General features: G+C 32.5%; 1 protein-coding gene across 1 annotated transcript; it reads left to right on the top strand.

Moving 5' to 3' along the window:
- Positions 1–200: 200 nt before the first annotated feature.
- Positions 201–1,424, top strand: LOC108339209 (uncharacterized). Its single transcript, XM_017576350.1, has one exon. The coding sequence runs from the start codon at positions 201–203 to the stop codon at positions 1,422–1,424; it is 1,224 nt and encodes a 407-aa protein (XP_017431839.1).
- Positions 1,425–11,702: the final 10,278 nt, after the last annotated feature.

Consider the following 11,702-nt stretch of genomic DNA (forward strand, 5'->3'; position numbering starts at 1 on the left):
TGTGTTATTACTATGTTAATGAGTTGTTCTACTATTTGACTGCCATCAAACTTTGGAATCTCACAATTATCAAGGTTAGTACATTTAATTTCATTTGAAAACATTTTATTTATTAATTCAATCTTTGTTTGTATATTCCATGAATATTGTTATCTTTTTGATGTGGTAGTGTATTTCATTTTGTTTAGGAATATTTTTGAATGGATAAATCTTGGATTGCTAAACCTCGAAATAAAATTGAATACTCTATTGGTTTAGAAAAATTCTTAAATTTTGCTTTTGAGAATGGGGCTATTGGAGATACAATTCTATGTCCATGTCCCAAATGTGGATTTATTAAATGGCATAATAGAGTCGAAGTTGAAGAGCACTTGATCATAAAACAATTTCCCAAAAATTATGTTATATGGAATCTTCATGGTGAGAAACAAACAAAAGATATCTCAAGAAATGAAGATGATATACAAGAGACATTTCATTCTGAAAATCCAATGGAAACAATGATAAATGAAGCATTTGGGCATTATAGGCAAGAAGGTACTAATATAGGTTCACAACCTGTGGGTGTAAACAATGTTCTGAATGAAAGGCCAAGGGAGAATCATAATGAATTTAATGAATTTCTCAATGATGGTAATCAGATTTTATGTGATGGGAGCAAGTACACAAAATTAGAATTTGTAATCAAATTATATCATATAAAGGTTTTGTGTAGATTAAGTGACAAGGCAAAGACTATGATCTTAGATTTATTAAGAGGTGCATTTAGTAAAGCAAAGTTGCCTCTTTCTTTTTATGAGGCTAAGAAAATCATCAACAAACTGGGTCTTAACTATACCAAAATAGATGCATGTCCGAATGATTGTATGTTATATTTAAGAGATGATGAAAAAGATTTGGAAACATGCAAACATTGTGGTACATCTAGATGGAACCCAAAGAAGAAGAAGAAGCAACCTGCTAAAGTTTTGCGTTACTTTCCATTGAAACCAAGATTGCAAAGATTGTTTATGTGTTCTAAGACTACAAAGCATATGAGATGTCATTCTTTAGATAACAAGGATGGGTTTATAAGGCATTCAAGAGATGGTGAGGCATGGAAGACATTTGATTTAATGCATCCAAAATTTTCTTCTGATCCTCGAAATGTTCGCTTAGGCCTTGCTAGTGATGGTTTTAATCCTTTTGGCACCATGAGTTCTACCTATAGTATTTGGCCAGTGTTTTTAATTCCATACAACCTTCCACCCTGGATATGTATGAGACACACTTCATTGATCCTATCCATGATCATTCCAGGCAAGCAAATGCCTGGAAATAATATTGATGTCTACTTACAACCCCTTGTGGATGAGTTACGTGAGCTATGGAGTGATGGAGTGGACACCTTTGATTCTTCACTGAATGAAACTTTTAGAATGTGAGCCGCTCTTATGTGGACAATTAGTGACTTTCCTGGCTTAGGTATTTTATTTGGTTGGAACACACACACAGGTTTAGCTTGTCCTACTTGTAACTTTGATGCAGAACCTTGTCGTCTTCCTCATAGTAGGAAGTGGTGTTTAATGGGGCATCGTCGCTTTTTAAGTAGAAACCATATATTTTGATTGAATCGTGTTCGTTTTGATGGAAGCACTGAAGAACGGAATCCACCAATGAAATTATCAGGCTCTGACATTTTTAGGCAAGTGGAAAATATTAATGTCTCATTTGGGAGAGGAATTCATTTGGATTGTAGAGGAAAAAGATATAGAGAAGAAGTTAAACAATGGAAAAAAAGAAGCATTTTCTTTGAACTTCCATATTGGGAGTCTAATTTGTTACGCCACAATTTAGATTTTATGCATATTGAAAAAAATGTATTTGACAATATCATGTATACTTTGTTGAAGGAAAAGCCTAAATCCAAATACAATCTTAATGCTAGGAAAGATTTAAAGGAACTGGGCATAAGACAAGATCTTTGGCCACATGATAATGGAAGATATCACCTTGCTTTGTTTTCACTAACTCGTGATACCAAAAAGTTGTTTCTCAAAACTTTGAAAAATGTATTAGTACTGGATGGTTACTCAAGTAACATTTCTAGATGTGTTGATGAGGTGCAACATAAAATATTATGACTAAAAAGTCACAATTTCCATATTATTATGGAGCAATTACTACCGTTGGCAATTCGTAACTTGTTACCAAACCATGTCACTGCAACCTTGGTGGAGTTTTGCTCATTCTTTAAAGTCCTTTGTAGTAAAAGCTTAAATCTACAAGAACTTGAAATGCTTCAAGATCGCATTGTGGTTACACTTTACCACTTAGAGATGTTATTCCCAGCATCATTCTTCACAGTTATGGTTCATTTAACTGTCCATCTAGTAGAAGAAGCAAAGCTTGGAGGTTTAGTTCATTATCGATATATGTATCCTATAGAAAGGTAATGCTTAGTACCTTTTTTTAATGTATCGTATTATATATATATATATATATATATATATATATTCAAGTTGTTTAATGTAACTATTTGTCATTATTATAGGGAATTTGGTCATTTAAAGACATTTGTACGAAACAAGGCACAACCAGAAGGTTCTATAGTCGAGGGATACACAGCTGAAGAGACTCTTACCTTTTGTTCTAGATACATTGAAGATATAGAGACAAGGTTCAATAGACCTGGACGTGTTTGTGATAACCCAGATGATAATGAGCCTATTGAGTCATCTATATTCCCACAAGGTGGGAGGGCAGTAGGAGGTTCCTCGATGTTTACTTTAACTCAGATGCAAAATCTACAAGCCCATCGAAATGTGCTTTTAAATTGTGCCATAGTCACACCGTTTGTTGAGTGAGTAATCTACATTAAGTGTGTGATTTTTATTTAAACAAATTCAATTATATTAGTCACCCTTTTTTATTATATTGTAATTAATTCATGTAGTGAATTTAGAGAACTAATAAAAAGAAGATTAAGAGGAAGGCGACCTTCCACCACTGAGATAGAAACTAGAGTGTTTAAAGAGTTTGTTGATTGGTTTAAATAGCGGGTAGGTGATCAAATAGTACACTTTTTGTTGTTTATTATGTTGTCTTTCAATTCTGACTAACATAATTTCTTTATTTAGATTATGAATCCAGAAACAGTAAATACAATGTCTATGGACTTGAAGTTTCTAGCACGAGGTCCATTGGATAATGCTAGAAGATTTACTGCATACAACATCAATGGGTTTAAATTTCGAAATTGACTCGAGATGAGGGATTGAGAACACAAAATAGTGGTGTTTTTTTAACATCTAATACATCTTGTGTTTCAAGTAGTGTTGATATGAACTTAAGCCAAGCAGACTTACCCTATTATGGAAAGTTAGAGGATATCATTGAGCTTAATTATTATGGTCGATTCAAAGTTGTTCTTTTCAAGTGTAAGTGGGTAGATACAACACGATAGAGAGGATATAGAAATGATCAATGGAATTTTAATTGTGTTAACTTTGATAGACTTATTCATATTGGAGACTGTGAAGAACATGAACCTTATATTGAGGCATCTCAAGCACAAATGGTATATTATGTTGATGATGTTGTTAATAAAGGGTGAAGTGTTGTAGTGCATTTAAAGCCAAGAGATTTGTATGAAATGGGAGAAGAGGTAGAAGAAGACGTATATGAAAATGAGCCATATGAAGATCAACAGCTTGAGAAATTTTATAGTAATGACAATGAATATGTTCAATTGGCTACAAACCATTTAGATGATGATATCCATGAGTGAAATGTATGACTTGCAAAGTTAATGATTATTTATATTCAAAGTTATTTTCAATGCATGTACCACATATTTATATGACTACATCTTCTCAGTTTCAGGTTAGGAAGGAGAAGTTGGGTATTTTGAATTACAACTCTTCATCATTTGGGAAGGTAATGAATCTGCATTTTGAATATGCTAACTGATGAAGACTAGTCTCAACTGGAAACATGCAGGCAGAAGCTCCAAACCAGAAGAAACCAGTAGTGACTGAAGATGCAATGGATTGATGAAACACTGTAGTGTTTGAAGTGTTTTAATGGAGAAGAGGTGTATGGGTGAAGCCTCACAACTTAGAGGGCCTTCCTACAGAGGAAGGAAGCTTGAGGAAGGAAGAAGAGGTAGTAAATCAAAGGTGACTTAAGAGCACAAAAGCTGGAAAGCAAATTTTGCAGCATATCATTAAGCTCAAAAATGAGAAAATACAAAGAAGAGACCCTCTTATTTATAGGTGAAGAGGAGCCTAATTTCTGATTTAATTCCCTCCTAAATTCAAATTATTTAGCAAAGGAGGCACGTCCATTTTGATCCAGCAAGGTCCATGCCTCATTCCAGCTCAGCCAACAAGGTACATGCTTCATTCCAAATCAGCCAAGTCATGTGGATTAGTCTTCTCTCGGGTGAAAAATGTTTGTGCATTTCCATTCCACAAGCACTTCCCTTTTTGGCTCCTCTTCTTTCCTTTATTGATTTAACTTCTTGGATGGCTCAATCATGGTCTCCAAGATTTATTAGTCCCTACAAAACAAAGTATAAGTGCTTTAATTAAGAAAAGAAGGATTTTTATAAGTAACCTTCAATAGAAGTAAAATGTTAGGTGATCCTTCTTCTTCTTGAATCTTCCTTGCCATGGCTCTAGTAAGAGGACCAATGTGATTCCTTGATGGTCTTCCACCACTAACCCTATTCTAAATTTTATTTTTCTGTATTTGTTGTGAGCTGAAGGATTCATTGGAATTGTGGCTTAACTAGTTTTCTTTAAGGTTCTTATTCTGGAAGCAAGGAAAGCATACTTGTATGTGAATGTCTACCAAGTAGGTTACTGTTCTGTAAAGATGTGTATGCATGCAGCAGAAATAGGTCACATCGGGATGATGATGTGTGTGTTTCTGTTTTTATTTGTTGTATTTATTGTGGGAATTCAGATTGATACATGTTCCCCACTTTAGCAAGTTTGTTTACTTTATTAAGGCTACTTCAATGTATGCAAAGTGTAGTGATAGTATTTTTAATAGCTAATTGATATATACTGCTGAACTTTAAAAGTGTCTATAGAGATTAGAATTGTAATTGTAGGTAGTGATCGCAACAAGTGGTGAAGTAAGACATTATAAAAGCAATTGTCATTGTCCGTTGAGAAAACTTTTTTAATTTCACCAATATGTCAATGTTTGGTTGCACCAGAATTTGATATAATGATCCTCACTTATCCATCAAAGAATTCTCTAATTGTTTCACCTTTTAAGTTAATTATTTTTCATAAATATGTAGTCATGCCAAAGGTCAAGCGTTTTCGAAATCTACAAAAATCAACACCTCAACCTCTATGTGTGGAAAATACTACAACTCAACCTTCAGGTAATTCTTCACCAACAAATCCTAGAGTGTCTTCTCTAATGATTGAAGACCAACCATCACAACATGCCGGACTTGAATCCTCATTACCCACTGAAAATACACAACAAACTGAAACATCCACACATGTTGGATGTGAATCCTCATTACCGACTGAAAACACAGAACAAACTGAAACATCCACACAACAAGTTGGATGTCAATCTTTATCGTATTGGACTGTTGATGCAATAGGTATATGTCATTTATTTTTTCTGAAAGCATAGTTTTTTAAATTTAGTTATGATCGACTAAGTTGTTTTATTGTTAAAGACTTAAAAGGAGTTATCAAGAAAATTAAGGTCAAGGTCAAAGAAGTAAATAATTTACCTTTTGGGGAACGCATCATTGTGGAGTTTGATGAGATAGGCATGCCTATTGGTGAAGGACAAGGCGTGCTTGCAGGATATTGTGGTATATTGGCAATTTGTTTCCAATTAATTTTGAAAGGTGGTCTCGAAAAACAGGCATGCCTAATGTCAACACCCAATTTCCTCCGGGTAAGTAAATAAAAAAAAATAAAAAAAATAAGAGAATAATAATTAATGGTGGATAAAAAGGGATAAAATAATAACTTTAATACCAAACACAATTTTTTTGAAATGTTAGTTTAATATGGTAATAGTTTGAATTAATATTATGCTAATAATTATAAACAATAATTAAAATAGTATATTAATATAATTTGTTGCGTCAGTTGCTTTTAAAGAGGAAAATATGATTTTCTGACAATAATGATAATCAATGTTTTGAATATTATTTAATTTGTTTTCTGGCAACCATGACCATTTCTTTCCCTATTTTGTTTTATTGTCAATTAGTTCACATTTAAGGCAAGATTTTCATAATATTATAATGTGTGTATATAAATACGCACTCTGTCATATAAAAAGAGAAAAAAATAGAGAGAAGCATGCAGAAATAATAGAAAGAGAGTATAGAAAAAAATAGGTTCTCACCCATAAGGGTTCTGTCAACGGCAATCATCAAAGAAGAAAGAGGAGAGTACTGAAAGCTAAGAAGGTATGTCACCTCTACACCATTCTTTTTCTCTTTTTATTGTACTCTGAAGTTTTTTTCTAAAGATATGTTTTTTTCCTACACACAAATAATGTTTTTTTTAAATCATAATTTTTTTATAAGTATGTGTCGGCGCGGTTTCTTTCTTTTTCCCACCATTCCTAAATAAATAAAAAATACAAAAATCATCAAAACCAAAAAAGACGTCAATCTTGTTAAACCAAATCTTTTTCGGATTCACTTTTCAAAAATCTAAATCAATCAATAATAATTTTCAAACAAACTCCCAAACCTTTTTCTACATAAAGAACTACGTGATCCCTGATTGTTCATTATAAATGGATGTACGTAGGACCAAGGTCAATTCTTGTCGGGTTCATAAAACAAAAAATATTTTTTTGTTTTCTTGATAGATTTTTTTTTTATTTATTTTTTTAGGGAAATTTAAACATTTTGAAAAACCACGTCAACTTTATACATTTAATTAAACGTACTGCCTTTGGGCAGGCGCGATAGGGTGCTAATACCTTCCTTATGCGTAACCGATTTCCGAACCTGAAAATCTCTTTTCGTAGACCATGTCTTATTTTATGGTTTTCCATAGTTTTTCCATAATAAATTATGGTGGCGACTCCACAAATCTATTTCTCAAACCCGTTTGTTTTCGGCTCGCCGTCCCGTCGCGATTCCGGTTGCGACACCTAACACTTATTTTTTGGAATGCTTTAAGGAAATGTTGCAGGTATATATATCATTATGCATGTATGACTTTTTATCTTTTGAAATTTTTCATTTTTTTATAAATGTTAACACACTAACTATGTTTTCTTTTTATCAAAAGCCTCGATTTTGTTTTAGGATCGCTGAAGCTAATGCACAATGATATTGTAAATTAACTCTTCGTAGAAAATGGGCTGCACATAGACAGAATTTGTAGAATGAGTTTTATGATCCAACGACAACCAAAGATCAAATCATAAGTAATGTGCCAACTGGTATAGAAAGAACTCAATGGGCTTATTTTGTTACTTATCGTCTAAAACCAGAAACACTGGTATAATTTTCATTATTTTGAATGGTGTGAATTGTTTGTGTACTTAATTTATTTTATTGGTATATTAACTTACAATTGTTTCTCTCATAGGAGATGTGTAAAAAAAATAGAGAAAATCACAACAAGCAACTAACTCCTCATACAGGTGGTTCTAAACCTTTCTCAAGAAAAAGGCATGAGATGGTAGGGACATTAGTAAACATGACAATTTATACTATTTTTCAAAGTTTACTATTTATTTTAACTTCTTTTTTTATTTAGTTTATGAAAACTGGACAACTGCCTAGTCGTGGAAAATTATACATTGAAACTCATAAAAGAAAGGATGGATCATTTCTAAATAACGCGACAAAAGATATAGCGGTTAGTTCTATTATAATATTATATTTTCAAATATGTTTTTTTCAATATTTAGACTTTTAATTATAAATTGTTATATGCCTATAGGAAAAAATTGAAGTGGGTTTGACTCAAAGTACTACCAATGAATCAAAGGTTTCTCCTAATGATGTTGTTGGTAAAGTCTTATGCCCAGAGCATTCTGGGAGAGTACGATGTATGGGTTTGGGAGCAGCTCCTACTAATGCATTTAGGAATACAAGACTTCGACTTTCAGATTTAAGTTTGCCTCATCTACCACTGTCCCATCATCATCATCTTCTAATTGTCAGGAGCGGCTGCAGCGGAATGGTTAGCGTGGAATAACAAACCAAGAGGGGGGGTGAATTGGTTCTTACTAAAAACGTGTGCCTTAAAAATTTCTACTCAATTAAACTTACTTAGCAAATAATAAAGACAATAAAATAGAGTAAGATTGAGAGAAATTTGCACAGATGATTTTATCCTGGTTCGGATCTTACCAATCCTACATCCAGTCGCTTATCTCAAAACAAGATAAACACTTCACTAATCACAAAACAATTACAAACTACAATCACACAGATACAATTTGTAAGAGTTTAGAAAACACCTCTCTTGATGCCACAAGAGATGAAACAACACCTCCTTTGAATCTTCACAAAGGATGAAACACTTCCTCCGAATACTTCACGAAGGATGACTTCCTCTTCCGAACACTTTCTTAGACACACCAAGGATGAACCAGCTATTCCTCTATCACCGTAGCAGTATTTCACCAACTCTACAGACAGAGTTTCCTTAGCTGAGCAAGATCACACAATTCTCAAGAGTTTCTGAGTATTTGAGCACAAGGGAAGAGTTGTAGTTCATTACCTTGAGAGGAAATGAGAGTCTATTTATAGACTCATCCAAAGGCTCTTCCATTTTTCGTTTTCAGCCTTTCTGATTGTGTTAATCGATTATCTTAAGTGGTTAATCGATTAACGCTCCAACGGATAGTCCAACGGCTCTAAAAACGGCTAGTTTTTCAAACGGACACCTTGCTAATCGATTAACAGCCCATGCTAATCGATTAACAGTCCATGCTAATCGATTAGCGATAATCGATTAACAACCCTTGTTAATCGATTAGCATGCAGTGCTGAGCTTTTCCATTGCTCTCTGAAATAATCGATTACTGACCCTTGTTAATCGATTAACACTGCACAGTTTTTGCTTCTTGGTACATTTTTACATCACTTTTGAATGCATACATAAAACCACTAATTTCCTATGTTCATACAGTTATTACAAAAATTACAAGTCTTCAAAAATCATTCTTCATGAGTCTTGATTGTTCTTGACTTGATTTAGATATCATCAAAACTTCATCTTCATCATTTTGCTAACACTAATCAGTGGCAACAAAAGTAGAACAATTTAGAATCAGCATTTAAAGCATACATGATAATGAAGGAAGGAAAGATTCCTGATGAATTGATCTCATTCTTTGATCGTCAACCTCAAGTAAGTTACTAAATATAGTTGAAGCATTGTGCTTGATATACTTTAATTATAAGCATTCTTTACTATTAATATTTTTGTTTTATCATTTCAGGAAGGTGGTGATGCAAATGAGCCCGAGTCTCCTTTGGATACAATAGGATCATCTGGTGCTAGCAACATTTAGGAGTTTATGATGTCTTTTAGGATGAAACTATATTTATCCTATGGATTTTGAGTAATTATGAATTTAGTTGTAATTATGATTCAATTTAACTTACTTTTATATACTATGGTGTTTTTGAGAATTGAATGTTTTAATGATATATAATTCAAGACTTTGGTAAAAGAAGTTTGTCATGTTTTTTTGTCTTCATTATAGTATTTGAATTTTGTTACAAATAAATATTGTTGACAAAAATATAAGCATCTTAATGGTGATATTTTCATGTAAGATAAGAAAAATAAAGTTGTAAACTCACAACCTAAATAATACAAATGAGGCGACTTAAAACATTTAAATTATAATTGTCAAATTGAATATGGTATTAATCCAAAAAAAATTGAAAAAAACGGGGTTAATCTTTACTGTAAAATAGTTGAAAATAAAAGAGGTTTCAAACCTCTACAAAATAATAGTCACTAATAGAAGAGGTTAAAACCCTCAACAAAAAGACCTCTGCAATCTAAATTGGATACCAGGGGTCATTAAAAACCCCCGCAAATTAATAGCGACGACTCTAATTGCAGGGGTTTGAAAAAATAACAGTTTTTTTGTAGTGTATTTTTTTTAATAAATTAGAAAGTAAGATTATTAAATTGTTTTTTATGTTAAAAAAATATAATATTTAGATGAGTTAGAAATATTTTAGAATATTTTTTAATGAATAAATTTTTTACGAAAAAAGTATTAATTGAAAGAAATAAAGAATATAATATATTTGGTACTAAAAAATATAATATTTTGATTTTCAATATTAAAACTTAAAATAATTAAATATTTATTATCACACAATTAATAATATGAATTCAATATACGACATAATATAAGACAAGTACGTATATCCAAAGATACAATATGATTTAGGATTAATTAAAGTGAATTCATTCATATAAGTTTGCAACCTATTTCAAGATATTGTGCTGGCATCCCCATAATACGTCTTGAATGGATGAGTGTGAATAAAGAAAGTCAGAGCATTGTTTCAAAACGTTTTCATTTGAAATGTTCATGCTTGTTAATAACCCAGAAATTTGCATTGTATATTGAGATGAAGGGGTTTCAGGAATTAGATTGCATCTCTCATTAAGGATGACGATCTGATGTTCAATAACTACAATTTCGTAGTTAATAATGGTATACATTTGTCTATCAAGATCATTTGCTTCCTCCTATAAGTCCTTTGTGGAAACCGTATGATTTGAAGACATATAACATAAAATCAAAATAAATATTGTTAAGGCATCATAAAATATGAAATTTAATTGAATGCAATGAATTAAAAAAAAAGAGTTGAAGGATACAAATTAGTGGAAGGAGTCCTGAATGTCGTTCAATTTGTTAAGAATTTGGTTCACATTGAATTTGACTTCATCATAATGTATATTCTTGTCGATGGCCAAATGTGATATATTTTCTTCAATTTGCTGTACATTTTCCTCAATTCACTACATTCTTCCATCCATGTGTTCTAATCCATGCATTCTAATTTCCATGTCTTAAACTACCCTCATATTTGACTAAGAAATTTAGCATTTGGGTGGACTAGTGGATGTTCCCAATTAGCAAGAGTAGGATATGAACCGAGTGTAGTGTCTTCATGCAAAGGACTTTGTAGATGTAGATGTGCTTGTACTCCATCCTTATCATTTGCGTGAACGTGTTGCAAAGGACTTTGTGGTTAAGCCTTTTCAAAGAAATTGTAGAAAACTGTTGTCTCAAGCCTATTGTTGTGCTAGCCTCAGTAGAAAGGTCCACCCCACTATATTGCATGATTATGGTTTTCCAAGTACCATATGGAAGAGGTGTTTCACTAGTCTTGCTTTTGAGCATAATTTGCATCATATGATTTGGCTAGTTAATAAAATCGTTATTTTTCAAGGCCCATATCATAAAAGTTTCTTCCTTCACGACTTTTTCAAAATTAGTTAGACGGGATGTCAACCAATGTACTACCACATAATGGAGTAGTCTATCATTGGTGTTTAGAGAGCTCATAGTTTTCACAATTTGACCCAACAACTCCGTTTTAATCATAAAATCAAATGTCATGTCACAGTCTTATCTTCTGCTATATAATGAAAGGATAATTTTTTACCCTGATACATGAGATGCGTGATATTAAACCAATCATCAGGTTTAAGTTT

This window comes from Vigna angularis, chromosome 5, assembly GCF_016808095.1.
Source record: "Vigna angularis cultivar LongXiaoDou No.4 chromosome 5, ASM1680809v1, whole genome shotgun sequence".
In the NCBI taxonomy this organism is placed as follows: domain Eukaryota; kingdom Viridiplantae; phylum Streptophyta; class Magnoliopsida; order Fabales; family Fabaceae; genus Vigna; species Vigna angularis.

Bases quoted from the DNA above. Each gene is read 5' to 3' on its own strand.
- LOC108339209 (XM_017576350.1), top strand. From the start codon at position 201: ATGGATAAATCTTGGATTGCTAAACCTCGAAATAAAATTGAATACTCT.